At 41.2% G+C, this 20,603-nt stretch overlaps 1 protein-coding gene across 1 annotated transcript; it reads left to right on the forward strand.

The window, feature by feature from the left end:
• The first annotated feature begins 19 nt into the window (after window positions 1-19).
• On the forward strand, window positions 20-9,072 carry LOC132975550 (cytochrome P450 3A24-like). Its single transcript, XM_061040182.1, has 13 exons — window positions 20-172; window positions 257-350; window positions 595-647; window positions 2,246-2,345; window positions 2,760-2,873; window positions 2,990-3,069; window positions 3,976-4,118; window positions 4,228-4,352; window positions 6,581-6,665; window positions 7,072-7,232; window positions 7,322-7,548; window positions 8,434-8,596; window positions 8,683-9,072. The coding sequence occupies exons 1-13, from the start codon at window positions 102-104 to the stop codon at window positions 8,755-8,757; spliced, it is 1,491 nt and encodes a 496-aa protein (XP_060896165.1). The 5' UTR covers window positions 20-101; the 3' UTR covers window positions 8,758-9,072.
• Window positions 9,073-20,603: the final 11,531 nt, after the last annotated feature.

Here is a 20,603-nt window from a genome sequence, read left to right on the forward strand (position 1 = left end):
GCATATCAGGTTGCTTGTTTTTCGTCGTATTTCCTCAGTTTTTATGTAGCCTACTTTGTGTGTCCAGTTCTCCCTCTACTCGGCTGACACTGAAAGGAAAAATGTTTCTCTTTACTTTGTTTTCAGCAACCACTTGGACTTTGCTGGCACTGTGTTTTACCCTACTAATACTGTGAGTAATAACTGTCCAATTGTGTGATTTTGTTTCCACTGACGGTTGTTTATTGTAACATTTGAAAATATTTTTATGATACAGGTATGGCATTTGGCCATTTAGGATTTTCAAAAAAATGGGAGTACGCGGACCAACGCCAATGCCTTTTATTGGAACAATATATAACATAGGAAAGGTAGGAAGACACACCATTTACAAGATCTTAGACACTGATAAGCTATTTAAGTATTTAAGTAATGTGAAAAGAATGAGGGTGTTTTAAATGAACTTATTTTGAGTTAAATTCATGGCAATGAAACACAATCCAACATTGTTGTTGACATGCCTGATACTATGTGTTTGCTTAGTTAAACTGTAGACTATCTGTTTGACGATTGAACCTCTAAACATTTAAATACATTTCATGAAATTTCTTGCAGAATTTGATTGCCTTTGACCGTGAGTGCCAAGCCAAATACGGTGATGTGTGGGGGTGAGTTTTAACTTAATATGTAAAAGGCTAATAAGTTGGGATTTGTGAGTTGGACTGCACAAATGCACGTACAACCTTCAGGTGATATCGGTGGTACCTTTTGCCTTTCTACTCTTTTATTTTTATTTTTTTTAAAAATTTTTTGGGCTTTTTGTGCCTTTAATGAATAGATAGGACAGTGGATAGAGTCGGAAATCAGGGAGAGAGAGTGGGGAATGACATGCAGGAGAGGAGCCACAGGTCTCGAGCCCGGGCCGCCCGCTCGAGACGACAGCCTCCATGCATGGGGCGCACGCACTAACCACTGCGCCACCAGCGCCCCCCTTTCTACACTTTTTAACCATTCTCTTTTGGTTCATGGTTATTTTTAATGAATCCAAAGAAGCCAAAGAATAGCCTATAAAATATGTGTTTAAATTTCGCAAAAGCATATGTTGTTTTATATTATAACCTGAATGCCAACAGTATCTATATCCACCAATTAAATGAAGTAAGTACAGTAGAAAGATTAATACTTGCCCAGGAAATGTATTTATGTACCTCAAAAGTGCACTTCTTTAACTTGGATAGTTACTGTACATTCACAGGAGGAAGTTCTGGAATTTGAAGAATTTACAGGCTAGATTGTTAAAACAAGCTTTTGCAAAAAAAACATTTCTTTAAGTATTGAAGTTTTATTTTTTACTCGGTGGGCTTTTTGGGATATGTATGAAATAACAAAAATTTATATTACTTCAAAAGCAAGGCTCAGGCGAAGGGCACGTGTTAAAGAAATTGAATACATACTTTTGAAATAATGCTCAGGAAACCTGTTGCACAAGGGCACTGTGGTCTTGTGCTGGTGGAGTCAGGCTGGGCAGTTGTGGAGGGGCTGAGGACTTGCTGGCCAGAAGCACTGGAGAATCAGGGAATCACAGGGTTAGATCACTGGCAAAGCACTAGGAAAACTAGAGATACTTGCTTAAGGGTTAGGGAGCCCAGATACTGCTGAAGAAGCAGGGCAGACTGTCAACCAGATAACTCTTTAGAAGGAGTAGATCAGCAGCCGGTTATTGCACCTGATGAGTCGCAGCTGTGCCTATCGAGCAGCTCAATCTCTGCAGCAAAACATGAAGCACAGAAAAAATTCCCACCCAAATCAGAAACACCCCTGAATTAACACAGAACACTAATTAATGAGACCCACACTAGCAATTAAACCAACATTTAAAAAAAGAGTCACAACCATGACAATTGACAAGAACTATACAAATATGATCAAATTACTTTTTAAAATCATGACTTGTGTTTGTCGCTGATAGCTAGCTCTTAGGTTGCGCCCTATTTACAGGGGCTATAAACTTCAATTAGGGCGGCCAGGGTCAAAGTCAAACCTCTGGCTAATTTCTGTCTTTTCATTCCCCACTCTCTCTCTTCTGATTTTCAACTCCATAAACAGTTCTATCCAAATGATAACATTTTTAGTTAACTCTACTGCCTCAAGGTATAATTTTATAATTTAGGTTTAGGTTGTTCAGATTTAATTCTGTATTTGAGCTCACCTGGATGTTTAAAAAAATATGCTTGCTTAATCACAGTTTTTGTATTTTTAAATACAGCTTGTATGAGGGACGGTCACCGTTGTTAATGGTATCAGACCCTGAGATTATAAAAACTGTGTTAGTGAAGGAGTGCTACTCAACTTTTACCAACCGCAGGGTAAGAAACCTCTCTTTTGGTACATGTTGTAACCAAAGTATTTCATATTAATAAGTCAGTGTTGATAACAAGTCAGTGTTGTTTTTGGTATAAATTACATAACTGAATAAACCCATGAAGCCTTCTGCAGTGTAGGCAATACTGACAAAACACAGGGCCCATGATGCATGTATAGCAAATGTGGAAAAATACCTCTCACTGTCAACATGTAGGAAATAAGGTTTCAGTGAACCTGTTATCTCTTGTGAACTGATGTTCAAATTGTATTTTAAAACTAGCTGTAAGATCAAATTAAGTTCAGTTCATGCAGTGTTTGATTATTCAGCACTGAGCAGACAATTTCAGGTCTAAAAAAGAGAAATGATGCAGAAAAATGGAAGCATTTAGTGAATTAAACTCCAATCATTTTCACAGGAAAATCCAGTGGCAGGACCTTTCAAGGATGCAGTATTTTCAGTCAAAGACGAAAGGTGGAAAAGAATTCGGAGCTCTTTATCACCATGCTTCACCAGTGGAAGACTGAAACAGGTTAGTCTCATATCTAACCACTTATGCTATCTCTGTTTTATGACCTAGTCCCATGTCTATGACTCATTGATATGTTAAGTTCATTGTCAGTATTACACAACTCTTCTGTTTCAAAGGTTTTTCCCATCGTTGCTCGTTATGCAGACCGACTTGTTGAAAAACTTGGACAAAACAATTTGGAAGTGGACATTAAACAGTATGTTAATCATTATTTATTATGTCATGTTAATTTGTGTTTGGACATGGATGTAACATGGAAATCAATGTCACACTTTACAGCATGTATAGTCAAAGCTAATTTGCAATTCCCATCTCTATTAAAGGTTTTAAAATGTATTAAGCTCAACCATCAATACACATGAGGCTGTAAAAAAGACAAACTACACAATGACTGTAGATTAACAACACAAATACACACTTAGCAGACTGTACAATAGAAGATAAAACCTATAATATCACTCACAGAAAAGACACTAGTGTCCATTTGTGATCATTTGAGGAAAACACAAGATATTCAAATGGCCTTTCAGTAAGAGATTTAACACAGGCATCAGTTTGAGCAGGGTGCAAATGGAGCGCAGAGCAAGCAGTTGACCAGGCTGTCAGTCAGCTACAGCATCCGGAGATAGTAGGGTGTTTGCAGCAGGGCAAGGCAGGGCTTGTGGGGACCAACACCCTCCTTTCAATTTCAGACTGGAATCTCTCTTTGAGGCTAGCATGTTTTACTTCAAAAAAAGGCTCAAAATACAGACTACTGTTCTTGTTTTAACTCATTATTTTTTATTGAGGACTGAACCCTTGAATGACAAGAAATTGACAAAGTGTTTGTTAAATATTGAGTCATAGACTTGAGTTCTCCATGTTGCTATTTCCAATTACCAAAACAACAACTGTGTTGAAACTGACAGTCTAGTTCTTCCAGATACATTTAGTATATGACAGTATCATCAGCATACTACATAACCTGAAATTCTGAAATTGTGGCTTATGTATTACATACCAGTTTAACATTACGGTGTTTCTCAGAGAGACATTGAACGTGGTAGCATTTAATCCAGGATATGTCCTAAAAGAACACTCTCTCTCTATTTCTCTTTTCTAGATTCATGGCACCTTACAGTTTGGACGTTATTACCAGTGTGTCTTTCGGTGTTGAGGCAGACTCCATAAACAATCCAGATGACCCACTTGTTGTTCATCTCAAAAAGATTATAAACTTAAATTTTTGGCCAATAGTTCTATCAAGTATGTACTTCTTCAACTTTTTTGGAGGCAGAGAAGATTTGATTTTTTTCAGCATCTTGGCACCACTATCATGCAAAGTTTGGTTAAGAACCCTGTGGTCTTTTTTCAGTGGTATTTCCCTTTGCTGGCCGTCTGTTGAAACTCCTAGATATTGAAATGATGCCCAGACCCAGTGTTGATTATTTCTACAACATCATCAAGAAATTGAAAGACCAGCATCAGCTTGAAAAATCAGTAAGACATATTTAATGTGTTAACAAAATTGCGGGGAATTATAGGAATTGCTTGACATTTTTGGAAATATTTTGGAAAATGTGCTTGTTAAAATTGGGCTTCTTAACATTGGACTTAACTGTGCTTGCTTTACTCAATGTGCCTTTGCACCTCTGTGGATGTCCAGGTGTAACTGTCTTTAGCCAACCGCATTGGAATTGTAAATGACAATTCAAAATCACTAACTTCCTGTTGCCAGAGGATGTCGCTGTGACTTTAAGAAAATTCCAATGACCGATGTGATCAGGGCAGTCTTGACGAGCACATAAGATTTAGTGTTGACATGATTATGTCCAGCCAAGTTATTAACTATTAAAATGTTCATGGTGAGGCATAATACACAAATGCCCTTAGAGTAACAGATTTTTCTGGTCTAAAGGGATGAGCTTAGGCAAATACACTGCCCACTAGCTTTGCGGAGGTCAATGTGAAGCAATGTAGTCTTGTATGAAATAAATTTCATATTTACTGATTCAATAGGCTCAAATGGGGAACCACAGAGAGCATCAAGCACTAAAATCAAATCCCATTTGGGGACGATAGATTTCACCACTCTTTAAGAAATGCATGGCAAGTGGGTGTGCGCCTGGCGTCACACCATTGAAGCCAACATGACAGGCAGATATAGCTGCAAAATAGACTTTAATCGTGGAAAAAGACAGACGTTTATCAAGCAATTTTTGAAGGAAAGTCAAAATGTTCACAATTGATAACTGAAATTGGAGTCAATTACGGTCTACTGACAGCTCCATAGGTGGAGGGTTAACCAGCCTTTTCAGCTTCATCTAAATCCTGATATTGTCCATAGCTGGGCACTGTGACGCGGGTAGACAGCAGTTTGCTCTATGTTGAGGTTAACTCCGAGACAAAATCTGGGAAAATGGGCAGGCTGTTTCTGACCGTTGTTGGCTCGGACAGGAGGAAAAATCCTGAGAACCGTGACGATTTCTGAGCATCATCATCATCATCATGGTTAGCGGCTAGCGCTCTCCCTGAGGACAGGGAGGAATGGAAGACTTCTACCTCGCTTTAGCTTTCATGATCATCCCAAAACACATGGTGACAGTGGGCAGTTTAGCTAATTCAGAGCAAGAAGTAGCCAAAGAAGAGACAGAGCTAACTAGCTGTAGCTTGTTAGCCCTACTTGGTAGAGGTGTTCTTAGCGAGGTGAAGAGCGTAAGAGCTGAGGGATGACTGTGATGGCGGTTGTATTGATGTGCAGGCGGAGCCTCACATACGTCATCACAGATCATCTGCCTTAAAAGCGTGGTTACAGGTGTCTTCAGTAGGCCACACCGGGCATGATATCCCATACTATATATGTGTTGTACCGAATGAATCAACTGGAAGGGAACTGTAACTGTGTATTGCCATATACATTTGTTGAGCCTGGGACTCATGTAAAGTTTGTGTTGAGTTGGAGCGATTAATGTCCACCACAGCACCACATTTTACCTTTGTAAAGAAGCCGGAGAACTTAACTTCAGTCAGGTCTCTTGTACTTGTGCATCAAATTTGAGCTTGATTAGATGGCTTACCCAAAATGAGTTTATCCAAGTGTGACCCCTGAAAATGTATTTGTCAAAATTTATTTTCAGGGGTCACATTCAAAATTATGAATTACCCATAAACTCATAAACCCATAAACTCATAAAATATAACCTTTTTCACCACTTCTGTTCTGATGGGTGTGCAAAGTTTGGTGATTTTAGCGAGTGTTAAACAAAAAAAAAAAAGACTGATAGACCGATTGATAGATAGAGCCCTAATAAGCATATTTCCAGAAATCTCATATTGTCATTAAAACCAGCTTTTGTGGAAAAAGGTGCAACTTGAAAAGATAAATGCTAAAAAAACATGTCTGTTCATTCATATTTTAATTACATAATAATACATTTCCCATTTAGTGTTAGTTTCTTTTTTTTTTATATATTTATTTTTGGGCTTTCCGTGCCTTTATTATAGAGATAAATGTAGGACAGTGGTTAGGGTCGGAAATCAGGGAAAGAGAGTGGGAAATGACGTGCGGGAAAGGAGCCACGGGTTGGTTTTGAACCTGGGCTGCCAGCTTGGAGGACAGCAGCCTCCATACATGGAGCACGTGCACTAACCACTGAGCCACCAGCGCCCCATAGATTGTTTTCTTTGTCATTTTTATTTAATGTTGAACGTTTTCTGTGCTGTTCTAGCTCCGAGCAGACTTCCTGCAGGTGATGATTCAAAACGAGATACCAGATTCAGAGACAAAGAATGAACAAGAGCAGCCAAGTAAAGGTATTCCTACCTTATCTCAATTTCTATGAATCATGAAAGTCACTTAAGCAAAACTGTCAAAAGCTCTCAGTTTTGGTAGCTTTTCTCTGTTTTATTTAAGTTTGAATAAATATATCTGTTCTGTATATTTGACATTCTGATTTGAAACACCCTTCAACTAATTCAATCTTGTTTTTCTATTCCATTTTGTAGATCAAAAACTAGTTTTGTGTTAGATCAAGTTTGAAATCATGATATTTAATCCTCGTGTCTGCAACGACTTTCAGCCTCAAAAACCACAACCTGATACATCTGTCCTTTATATATTTAACCTTAAGAGCAAATGCACTGTTTGGGTTTGGAGGGACATTAAATAGTTTTCTAGCTGTTGATGTTTGCTAACATTTTGCTGTATTTTGTTTTATAGGTTTGACTGAAACTGAGATACTTACCCAGGCTTTCACCTTCATCTTTGGTAGCTATGAAACCACCAGTGCCACTCTCAGTTACATCCTTTACAACCTGGCCATCAACCCTGATGCCATGCAGACCTTGCAGGAAGAAATTGATACCAACTTACCAAAAGATGTAACGTCATGGTCATATGATTCATAACCAATTTTGAATTGGCTCACAAAATGTTTGAATTGATGGCTCCTTATCCTTTTCACATCCAGGCTCCCATATCTTACGAGGATCTGACCAATCTAGAGTACCTGGACCATGTTATTAATGAGTCAATGCGATTGATTCCTACTGCACCACGGCTTGAGAGGATGTGTAAAACACCTGTCCAGGTCCACGGCCTCAACATCCCTGAAGGAACCATTATTGGGATTCCTGTGAAAATTGTACACATGGACCCACGATTTTGGACTTCACCTGAGAAGTTCAGACCAGAGAGGTAAGTGTATGATAAGCGGAGACACCCAGAGGGAGGACGCCAGATGCCTACCAAAAAAATATTAAGAGTTTAAACTCTCTTTTGTTTAAACAAAAGTTGCACATTTACCCATTATTGTAAACATTTATACAAAAGTAGTTAATTGTCAAGTAAACCATGTCATTAAGTGTGAGTGTAACTACCTAATATGTAAAAAAAAACTTTAAATGTTTTTGTTGCACCTATTTTGTTGCTGCCAAGTTTGCACATGACAGCAACAATATGTCTGCTGCTCTTTAAAGATGAACACACCTGTGTGACTATGAATTCCACTCAGTGCTTCAGTCTATACATGATAATCACTTGTATTTGCCTCTAGCTTTTCTTACAATAAATCACCAGGCCTATTTAAAATGAAGTCATGGTTTATAGGCTGTTGTATTCTTTTGTGTTACCAGAGTTTGGATAGGCATGCATGGCTCTGCGCTACGTTATATGCACCTTCCAGGCTTCCACATTGAGGAGTCTCTTTTGTAATCTCAAGAAATAAAAAGACTACAAATTTAATGATCCATAACAAGCATTTGGACCCATGGAAACACGCAAAATTATAAACTTGATATCTACAGCTGCATCAAATTTCACAGTTAGGTCCACTCAATTGTTGTTTGCACTGCAACTGGTTATTGCAGCTGCAGAAAATATGCCTAAATATTTTTGGTGTCATCAGGCCACTCTTTAGTGCTTTTCTTGCTGATGGCTTTGGGCCTGACTTTAAATACCATATCTAATAAGTGTGTCTATGTTGTTGTTTTTTTTGTCACACACTTTTAAACATAAATCTCTCTACTCTCTCAGTGGTTTCTCCAAGATCTTTAGAGCCTCTCTGTTTGTGTTTGGGTACAGGTTTAGTAAAGACAGTGGTGAGGAAGTGAACCCATATGCATTCATGCCGTTTGGGCTCGGTCCTCGTAATTGCGTCGGGATGCGTTACGCCATCCTCACTGTGAAGTTGGTTCTCGTCCGTCTCCTGCAGAGTTACTCTTTGGAAACATGCAAAGACACCATGGTAAGAGTTTATTCACATATGCACTCAGATTGTCATTTGACGATGTCTCTTTATCTCTCTTATATAACTGACTTTTCTTCCTTTAGATTCCTTTGGAGTTCAACTGGAAGTTTCAGCCATCAAAGCCAATAAAGCTCAGTTTTGTCCCCAGACAACAGTAGTTCAAGACAGAGCATCTCCAAACATACCAATATTTGAATTGTTTCTACTCTTACTTAACAGATTGGAAATGTTTTATGTCTATTGATGAGCATGCTTCCCCTCACTCCACAGTGAACTGTGGAGTCCCCCAAGGGTCAATATTGGGACCAATTTTATTCTCCCTCTACATGCTCCCTCTTGCTACATTATACAAATACACAACATTCAGTTTCACTGCTACGCTGATGACACACAGCTGTATTTCCCAATTGATCAAAGGGCTTCTCCAAACCTCACAGACCTCAGAAATTGTTTTACAGACATTAAAAAATGGATGTCAGCAAATTTTCTCAGCAAAAGCTGACAAAACTGAAATTTCAATAATTGGCACTGATAAATTGCACCCAGATGTCCTCTCCTCCCTTGGTCCTCTATCTGTTAATCTGAAGAAAACCTGGGTTTGACCTTTGATAGCAATCTATCCTTCGAGAAACATACAAAACAAATTGTCCCGTCATGCTATTACCGCCTCAGGAATATTGCTAAGATAAGATCAATGCTATCTTTTAACGAAACACAAACAATCATTAATCTCTTCACGATTAGATTATTGTAATGGTCTTTTAACAGGTATAAACCAAAAATTAATCAGTCGTCTCCAAATGTGCAAAATTCAGCTGCGAGACTTTTAATAAAAACGAAGAAGACAGAACATATTACTTCTGTTTTAATGACCTTACACTGGCTGCCCATTTCTTATAGGATTGATTTTAATGTTTTATTTCTTACTTTTAAAGCACGGTCTGGCCCCGGAATATATTTTTGATCTGCTGTCCCCTTACCAGCCAGTGCGCAGCCTAAGATCCTCAGGCAGGAACCTCCTAACTGTTCACATTTCAAACTTAAAAACCAAAGGAGACAGAGCATTTGTAGCTCGGGCTCATTGGTTGTGGAAAGACCTGCCTGAGGATTTCAGAAGAGCTACATCAGTATCTTCTTTTAAAACACTTAAAAAAAACATTTTTATCGTAAGGCCTACTTATAATACTTGTTTCATCCATGATTTCCATCCATTTGTTTTACTGTTAACTTTAGTCAAACTTTGTCTTGTTGTTTCTCTCTTCTCTGTTAATTGGATGATTGCTGCGTTGTTGTTGCTTTTTAATAGGATTTTATTGTTCTGTATTTGACTGTTGGGATTCTTATATTCTGTAAAGCACTGCAGTGGTAGATAAACCTTGAGTGTCTTTTGTAATAAATGAAAGTTGATGGATCCATGACAACTCACAATACCTGTGTAAGAAAATAACCTACCGGACTCCTTCAAGATTCAGTCATAAATTTGCCATTTGCAAGAAAACTTACAATAAATGGATACAAACACTGGATTTGTTTGAGCACATCTTGAATTTAGCTTGCCTTTCTTCCTTGGTTTTGAATTTTCTAGCATTGTGTCAGGCAATATATCTTGAATTTGAATGAAGCATTATATCTTGACCTTGCTTTTCTTCCTTTTCTAGCAATGTGACAGACGATATATCTTGTATTTTCCTTGTGTTTCAATCTTGTGTTGACAAATGAAGCAGTAGAAATTTCAGAATTCAATATACTGTCAACTGTAACTGACCCGTGATGATTGATCATTGATGTGTATTTGTCTCCCTCTAGTGGCTGACTTGTTTCCTCTGAAAATAGTCTCTATAGAATGAAGTCTCAGACTAGTGTAGTGGTTGTATACTCTCTTGCGTTGTGTGATGAATCAGGCAAACGCTTTCACTTTTGGCACCAGCACGCCATTTAATCTAATAACAACAGAAGCATAAACGGTCTCTCACAGCCACTCTTCTAGTAATAAGCTCTAACATTGCACTGGGCGCTCATGTTACAAAGGGCATCAGTCCCAGTGGTTACTCATACATACATTATAAATAGTAAACAGATTCAGTTTGAACGGGCAGAAAGTTAACAGGCATTATGAGGTTCCTGTGGACTAGCTTCTCCTGATCTGTAGCACCTTTCTTGATCCTAAAGGTGTGAGTGTTGTCTTGTTTCTCCACAACAGTGTAAAGGCTTTCACATTAATTAGCAAACAAGAGTCTGTCTCCTACCTCAACAACACCTTTGAACCTCTTGTTGTAATAGTCTGTTTGTTTCTGCTGCTGTTTTGTGGTGGAGACCTGAACAACTCTCACAGCCTCTGCTAGGTCACGTCTTAAAATCTGCACATAGTCGTCATAGTCCTGATTATCCACAAGGACAGAACCAAACATCACATCAACAGGCGACCTGGGAGTTCTGCCAAACATCAGTTGAAATGGGGCGAAACCAGTGGTCTCATGCACTGTGGCATTGTAGGAGAAGTTGAGAGATCTCAGCAGTTGAGGCCATCTGCGTTTGGCTTTTGGGGACAGTGCTCTGATCATATTTCCAAGGGTGCGATTAAATCTCTCTACAGCACCGTTGCCCATTGGGTGATTAGGTGTATGTGACTTTTGAACCCCAGCAACTTTGAGCATCTCTGCCATCAGACTGCTTTCGAAATAAGCACCTTGATCGGAGTGTATCCGCTCAGGAAAGCCATAAACACAGAAGAAGTTGTTCCAGAGTTGTTGGGCGACAACCTTGGCTGACTGGTTCGGACAGAGGTAGGCCTGCACCAGCTTAGTAAAGTGGTCAGTAACCACAAGCACATCAAGAAAGAGACTTGTTGGAGGAGTCCTCAGCAGACCAAAAAACTATACAGACCAACTCGAGAGGTCTGGATGTGGTCACACTCTCAAGCTTTACCCTGGCCTCAGGCTCAGGGGACTTACTACACACAGAACGACGACAACACTTCACATAGTCTCTGACATCTCTCTCCATCCCATGCCAGATTAACCTTTATCTAGTCAGGTAGAGCGCCCTTTTTTGGCCTTGATGACCTGCCTCATCATGCACACCTTTAAGGACTTTTCTCTCAGCGCAGCAGGCTCAACATAAAGGTAGATCTTTTCTTAGTAACAGGGTCTTTTAAGACACGATAAAGAACACCTGTTTTGACTGTCAGCTTATCCCAATGTCTGGGAGCCTCTGACGTTCTACAAACAGGATAACACGGCTCAAACAAGGCTCAGCACGTTTTGCATCCATGAGCTTGTCTCTTGGCAGAGGACAAACCTCAGACAGCTTGTGGTTGAACAGACTGAACAAGTTGAGGAAAGCGGTAGGCTTGAGGAGGCAGCTTGTCTAGGTCCAAAGACTGTTTCAAGACAGCAGAAACAACATCTCTGCAGGCCACAGTCGAGTAATGGTGTGTGTGCAGCATGGCTGGAGGTTCACAGGACTGACGAAAAGCATCCTGCACACAGTCAGAGTCCGGAGCGTCAGTTTCTGTCAGAAGTGCACCGTAAGGGACTTTCGTGAGGCGATATAGCAAACCCTCTGCACAAAGGGCTCACGGCTTAGTGCAACTGCAACCACATTCTTAGGGCCGGGAATGTACTTGATTTCAAAGTCATATGGAGCAATTTTTGCAACACATCTTTGTTCACAGGCATCAAGCTTCGGTTTACTGAGAATGTAGTTCAAAGGGTTGTTGTCAGTCCACACGGTGAACAGATGACCTCTCATCCAGTGACTGAATTAACAGCCCACTTGAGTGCCAAAAAATCAAGCCTGTGAGATTTGCTGGCAAAGGCTATTGGTCGAGCAACATCGTCACTGTCCGCCAGTTGCGACGAAACAGCACCAAAGCTTACTGAAGTCCGGATGTGCTAGAGTGACATTGTCTAACAAAGCCTGCTTCAGCATCCTGAAAGCTCCACTGCACTCCGATGTCTAATCATCAGAAGTCAACTTCCTGTTCACAGGGGCGCTCTTTTTTACCTTTGGCATGTCGTGGCATTTACATGCCTGATGCTAGGGCAAAGAGAGGCTTGCTGATGCTGGAGTAACCCTCAAAGAACTGTTGGTAGAATCCAACCATACCAAGAAATGACCGTACCTTGGAGGGAGAGGGGCTGTTACTGCTCTCATCCATCAAATCCTTCTCAGTCAGATCAATAATGGCTTTGACCTTCTCTGGGTAGGTTGAGATGCCACCTTTGGTCACAATTTGCCCGCGGAACTTAAGTGACAACCTCTTGAAGTGGCACTTTTTGGGCGCCAGCTTCAAGTTGTGTGCCTGTAACTTCTCAAACACCATTTCAAGTCTTGGTAAGGCAAGCTGTTTGTTGGGGGCAAAGACAAGTATGTCATTGAGATAACCCAGGAGGCTTAAGAAGTTCTGGTCACCACCATGGACATCATCATCCTCATGAATGTGCCAGGGCTGTTACAGAGTTGCTGTGGAAGCCTGTTATACTCGTACAACCCAAATGGAGAGGTGAATGCGGTGAACTTCTTGTCCTCCTCATGGACTTCCACGTTGTAGTATCCAGAGGTCAGATCCATGGTCGAGAAGAAAGCATTCCCTCCTAGAGCAGCCAAAGCATCAGCCTAGTGAGGCAGTGGATGTGCATCCTTGAATGTACTCGCATTGACCCCACGAAAATCTGTGCAAAGCTGCAGATCACCATTCTTTTCCAAACCAAAACAAGGGCCGAAGCGTACTTGCTTGTTGACTTTCTTATGATTTCCCGTTCCTCCATCTCTTTAAAAGCCATCCTGAGCTTCTCATAATGTGAAGGAGACAGACAACCATAAGGCAGTCTGAAGGGTCTGCTGTCACTCAGCCTGATTCGGTGAGTCTTTGGCTTTCCCACAGTCCAATCTGTGACGAGAGAAGATTGACTCATACTTGGCTATAAGTTCAACCAGCTTTGACTTCCAGAAGGGAGACAGTTCACCTGAGTCAGCGTCAATGTGTTGTATTCCAAGGTCAAGTAGCACGGAGCCACTAGGTTTAGGTGGAGTACAGTCAGAGTCAACGGTCAAGCTCTATTCATCGCCAGTGTCCGTCTTGTTAACAGTCCTTGTCACATTGTCTGTTTTGTCGTTTACATGTAGTTGTCGACGTCAAAGTTCTCAAGTGCTTTGCAAGTGCTTTGTAAGTGCTTTGCAATTGAGGACATGTCAGCGAGCTTGCAGTTGCGTTTGAGAGTTACTGGCTTATTGGAAGGGTTAATGACTCTCACTGGAACCCATCCGTCTCCCCATAATGGAGTCACAATTCGTCCCACCATAACTGTCCTGGGCACTGTACGGCACTCACTTGGCTCCACAATGACTGTGCTGCCAGCTGACAGGCATTTATGACTTGGCAGACGACCCCAAACCAGATGTTCCTTCAAGTCACAGCATGTGTAAGCTCCAACATTGCTAAAATCAATCAATCAATCAACTTTTATTTGTATAGCGTCAACTCATAACAAGTGTTATCTCGAGACACTTTACAAGAAGCAGGTAAAATACCTTACTCATTGTCTGTTAACATTACAAAAGAGCAGGTAAAAAGACCTTACTCATTGTTATGTTACAAAAAGCAGGTAAAAGACCTTACTTATTGCTATGTTACAAAGATCCAGCCTATCCATCATGAGCACTTTAGCAAAGCAGCAAAAGTTACAGTGGTAAGAAAAAACTGCCTTATTAAAAGGCAGAAATCTTCGGCCGGATCCCCGGCTCATGACGAAACAGTCTTCACAGGCCTAGACTGCACCGGGTTTGGAAAGGGAGAGGGGGAGAGATGGGATAAGATGCAGGAAGAGGGATAGAGAGCAAGGGGGTGGGGGGAGGTAGACCGTCCATCAGCAATCCGGTGGGGAGGGGAGGGGGTGTGGGGGGTTGTTCTGGCAGGCCGCCAACCCACGATCCGGTGGGGAGGGGGTAGTGGTGGGGTGGGGGTTGTTCTGGCAAGCCGTCAACCGACGATCTTGAGGAGCCTAGGAGAGCTCAAGAGCTCCCAGGAAAGTAGGTGGTTAGTGACTGAGATTTATAGATAGATACATGCAGTAATATGATGTACTGTATATGCAGAGAGAGAGAGAGAGAGAGAGAGAGGAGCTCAAGGTGCCAGTTCCCCCGGTAGTCTAAGCCTATAGCAGCATAACTAAGAGCTGGTCTACACCAGCACCAGCCCTAACTATAAGATTTATCAAAAAGGAAAGTTTTAAGTCTAATCTTAAAAATACAGACTGTGTCTGCCTCCCGGACCCTGGCTGGAAGGCGGTTCCAGAGGAGAGGAGCCCGATAACTGAAGGCTTTACCCCCCATAGTACACTTGGAGACTGTAGGTACCACCAGCAGGCCTGCACTCCGGGACCGCAACGCTCTCAAGGGACAGTACGGCACTAGTAGCTCCTTAAGATAAGATGGTGCCTGGCCATTTAGAGCTTTGTAGGTGAGAAGAAGGATCTTGAATTCTATTCTAGACTGTATAGGGAGCCAGTGCAGAGAAGCCAGGACAGGAGTGATGTGGTCCCATTTCCTGGTTCTGGTCAGTACACGAGCTGCAGCATTCTGGACCCGTTGAAGAGTCTTTAGAGATTTGCCAGAGCACCCTGACAAAAGAGAGTTACAATAATCCAGTCTGGAGGTAACAAATGCATGAACTAGTTTTTCTGCATCACTTTGCGACAGGATATTCCTGATCTTGGATATATTACGAAGGTGAAAGTAGGCTGTTCTTGAAACTTGACTGATGTGAGAGCTAAAAGACATATCTTGATCAAAAATAACTCCTAGATTCCTAACAGTGGTGCTAGATGCCAGGCTGATGTCATTAAGGACAGTCACATCACTAGAAAAAGTCTCTCTGAGGTTCTTAGGGCCTAGCACAATAACTTCAGTCTTGTCTGAGTTAAGTAGCAAAAAATTTCTGGTCATCCAGGTCCTAACGTCCTTAAGGCATGTTTCTAGCTGACATAACTGACTGGTACCATCGGGCTTCATTGATACATAAAGCTGAGTATCATCTGCATAACAATGAAACTGTATGGAGTGTTTCCTCATAATATTTCCCAGAGGAAGCATATATAATGTAAAAAGAATTGGTCCAAGCACTGAACCTTGTGGGACTCCATGGCAAACTTTAGTGTGCATAGAGGACTCATCATTAACATGTACAAACTGAGATCGGTCTGATAAGTAGGATTCAAACCAACTTAAAGCAGTCCCTGTAATTCCAAGCAAATGCTCCAGTCTGTACAACAGGATCCGATGGTCAATGGTGTCAAAAGCAGCACTAAGATCTAACAAGACGAGCACAGACAGAAGTCCCCTGTCTGAGGCTAGAAGTAGATCGTTTGTAACTCTAACTAGTGCAGTCTCAGTGCTATGGTGGACTCTAAATCCTGACTGGAACTCTTCAAATAAACTGTTGTCATGGAGAAAGTCACACAGCTGTTTAGCTACCACCTTCTCCAGGATCTTCGAGATAAAAGGAAGGTTGGATATAGGTCTGTAGTTAGCCAGAGTTCCTGAGTCCAGAGTAGGCTTTTTAAGTAGAGGTTTGATTACCGCTACTTTAAATGTCTGTGGTACATAGCCTGCCAGTAAAGACATATTGATCATATCTAATATGGAGTTGCTAACTAAGGGAAAGACTTCCTTAAACAGCTTGGTTGGGATTGGGTCTAAAAGACAGGTTGACGGTTTCGATGCAGAAATAATGGAATATAACTCTGAAAGGTTGATTGGAGAAAAACAGTCAAGACTAATATCTGGTCCTGGAACTGTCTCTGCCGTATCAGACGTATCTGCACCAGGTAAGGGCAGGAGGTTACCAATTTTGTCTCTGATGTCTAGAACTTTGTTGTTGAAAAAGCTAAGGAAATCATTACTGCTGAGGGCTAGAGGAATACAAGGCTCAATGGAGCCATGACTCTCTGTCAGCCTGGCTACAGTGCTGAAAAGGTATCTAGGATTGCCTTTGTTTTCCTCGATTAGAGAGGAGTAGTAGGCAGCTCGGGCGTGACGTAGAGCCTTCATATATCTTCTATGACTATCCTGCCAGAAAAAACTAGATTCTACCGTTTTGGTCGAACGCCATATTCTTTCAAAATTCCGTGATGATTGTTTCAGAGTACGGGTTTCTGAGTTGAACCATGGAGCCACTCTCCGCCGCTTGACAACCTTCTGTTTCAGGGGAGCAATCGAATCCAGAGTAACTCTCAGCGAATCCACTGCACTATCAACAAACTGATCTAGCTGAGAGGGACTAAAGCTATCGTAAGAGTTTCCAACTGGGTTGAAACACGGTACTGAATCAAAAACAGCTGAAATAGCTTCCTTAAATCTAGCCACAGCACTATCCGACAAACTTCTAGAAAGCACACCTCTTCCAGGCAGAGGTAATTCTAGTAGGACAAAATCAAATGTAATAAAAAAATGGTCTGATAGCAGAGGATTTTCTAGGAAAACTGTAAGGTTATGGATTTCAATTCCATAAGCTAAAACAAGATCCAGGGTGTGGTTAAAATGATGAGTAGGTTCGTTTACACCCTGGGTGAAACCAATAGAGTCTAATAGTGACATGAAAGCTGTGCTCAGGCTATCATTTTCAACATCCACATGGATATTGAAGTCACCTACAACAATTATTCTATCACTGCTAAGGACTAAATCTGATAAAAATTCTGCAAACTCAGATAAAAACTCAGAATATGGGCCAGGAGGGCGGTAAACTACAGCAACTAGAACTGGCTGAAAGGTTCTTGAGACTGGATGTGGAAGACTAAGAACAAGGCTTTCAAAAGAAGAAAAATTCAGCTTTGGTCGAGGGTTAACTAAAAGACTGGAATTAAAAATAGCTGCTACTCCACCACCTCGTCCGGTGTCTCGAGGTATATGAGTATTAAAATGACTGGGAGGAGTGGATTCATTCAAACTAACATATTCATCTCGACACAGCCAGGTTTCAGTCAAAAAAAGTAAATCAATGTGCTGATCTGATATCAGATCATTCACTAAAAGAGACTTGGATGCTAAGGACCTAATGTTCAAAAGTCCGCAGTGAATCCTCCGATCTTGTAGCAAAATCGTATTCGTAGTTTTGATTCTAATCAGATTCTGATGATTCACGCCGTTTGGATGACTTATAAAAACGGGTCTGGGCCGGGGGACAGACACAGTACCTATAGTATAACTACAGTTCGATTCAGAATTACAGCTATAGTGACTGGGAGACAGATCTAAGGGAGGCGCAGAGAAGTGTGTAAGACTGCAGCTCTGCTTCCTGGTCTGAACTCTGAGTTGTTGTCAAGGTTTTGGACTAATAACCTCTGCTATGTTTCTAGATAATAGAGCTGCACCGTCCAAAGTGGGATGGATGCCGTCTCTAGCTAGCAGACCAGGTTTTCCCCAAAAAGACTGCCAGTTATCTATGAAGCCCACATCGTGTGCTGGACACCACCTCGACAGCCAGCGGTTGAGTGATGACATGCGGCTATACATGTCATCACTGGTCTGATTTGGGAGGGGTCCAGAGAACACTACGGAGTCCGACATCGTCTTAGCAAAAGTACACACCGACTCCACATTAACCTTAGTGACTTCCGACTGGCGTAGTCGGGAGTCATTTGTGCCGACATGAATTACGATTGTATCAAATCTACCTTTAGTCTTTGTCAGCAACTTTAAATGAGATGCGATGTCGCCCGCTCTGGCCCCGGGTATACACCTAACTATGCCCGCTGACTTCGCTATCTTCACGTTTCGGACTATGGAGTCTCCAATAATCAGAGTTTTATTCTCAGCGGGTGTGTCGCTGAGTGGGGAAAATTTGTTTGAAACGTGAAGTGGTTGGTGGGGAACCGTGTGCTTCGATTTTCGACTATGCTTCCCTCGGACAGTAACCCAGCCACTGCCTCCCGGCTGCTCGGGAGTTACCGGGGGGGAAGCCAAGCTATGTCGGCCCGCACCGGCTACAGGTGGCTGGCTAACTACTGCTGCATACGATGACTCCGACTCAATGGTGCGGAGCCGTCTCTCTAACTCAGACACCCTCGCCTCCAAAGCTAAAAATAAACTACATTTCTTACAAGTATCATTATCACTAAAGGAGGACGAGGAATAACTTAACATCTGACACGTAGAGCAAGAGAGAGCAGGAGAGGGAGAGACAGAAAAAGAAGCCATTGTAAAGCTAACTGCTAGGCTAAGCTAAGAGTAGGTACACAGTAACACAGTGCAGAGGAGAACAGAACAAGCAATTATGCAATACGCTCACCGTAGTACGCTGCTCTGCTCAGGTGCTGCTCGCTGCTCTGCTCAGGTGCTGCTCGCTGCTCTGCTCAGGTGCTGCTAAAACAAAGAAACAAATAACTGAGCTAACTGTTAAGCAAGCTACACCACGGAGAACAGAAGTTACAATTTGAGCTAGCAAAACAACACCGTGGTGAGCCTAAATGACTTAAAAACATAGTAATATAATCACAGAAAACTTTAACAATAATTTCGGAGATTCTCTTAAACATACTAAATGGAAAAATATTACTTTTATCAAGAAAAACTAACTTATTTTATAGAATTTTAGCAGAGCTTATTTACACATAAACTTACCTCGGGGACAGCATAGTGCAGACTGACAAAGAAACACAGGCTGCACCGCTCAAGTCTGCATGGGCCCCAGCAGAGGGTGCTCATGTTACAGAGGGCATCAGTCCCAGTGGATACCATAGACTGAGTGGATATTGTATGTGTATATGTGGATACTCATATATACATTATAAACAGTATTTACACAATAGAAATAGTCAAATAAGGATATTCTATGCCAAGTTATGGCAAGTGATGGCAAGTGGAATCATGAACTGCGTTACACTAGCATAGCGGACAAAGGTATTTATTTAACAATAAAGTTAAAGAATAGGATTCACAGGTTTTTATACTTTTCTTTAACTTTACAACAGGAAATACACCCAATCTGTCACCTTGATGTGAGGATAGCAGGAGCCATTCTAAACTACATTACAATAAAAAAGATTAAAATTGCACATTATAGGCTGCCACAGACAAAAATTAAATCATATTCTCTATGCATTTACCTACTCACTATTTCTGAGGGTATCAGTATGCTGAATAAGTGTTCAATAGGTTGTTCTTCCGACAGGTGTGTTCATGTGCTCTTAATGTGGAAAAGTATAGACACTGCAAAGAAGATTTCTTATATTGTGGTGCTCAAAAAAGTCTAAGTAAAACAGATGTTTTACATTTCCTGGACTCACAAAAAGCCAAAAGATAAATCTTTAAAACATTTTTTTAAAAATGCCTACTTGATCTTGTATAGCACTTTCCTATTCTTCTGACTTCTCAAAGCACTTTTCCACTGCATGTCATACCTACCCATTCACACACTGATGGCAGTAGTTGCTATATAGAGACCATCAGAAGTAACTAATCCCATTCATAAGCATTCATACACCGCCTACTAAGCAACGGGAGAAATTCAGGGTTAAGTGTCTTGGCCAAGGACACATCGTACATGTAGCTGCATAATCCGTGCTTGGTGTGTTAGACTGCTCAAACACACGTACGGCCTGGAGGTGATGTCGGTGGTGGGAAAAAATAAGAACAAAGTATAAAAAAAAGATAAAGGGATGACAAGCAGCCCCCCTGTCCTTTTACCTTTCTACTATTATTTTTTAAACATCCCATACTCTTGGGTCAACAGTTATTTAAATGAAAGCATTTAGAAGTTAGAGAAGAGTATTTTGGTGAACACAATAGGCTCAGTAGAGGGTGGTAAGCCAAAGAGTAGCCTATAAAAGTTTAAATTTAGAAAACCATCATTTTAGTGTTAGGCCTATATTTTAATCTGAACACCACAAGTAGCTATATCCACCAATCAAATGAAGCAAGTAGAAAAATGAATACTTGCCCAGGAAATGTAAAGCAGTACCTCAAAAGTGTACTTCTTTGACTTGGATAGTGACTGAACCTTCAC

This window comes from Labrus mixtus, chromosome 6 (genome assembly GCF_963584025.1).
Source record: "Labrus mixtus chromosome 6, fLabMix1.1, whole genome shotgun sequence".
Taxonomy (NCBI): domain Eukaryota; kingdom Metazoa; phylum Chordata; class Actinopteri; order Labriformes; family Labridae; genus Labrus; species Labrus mixtus.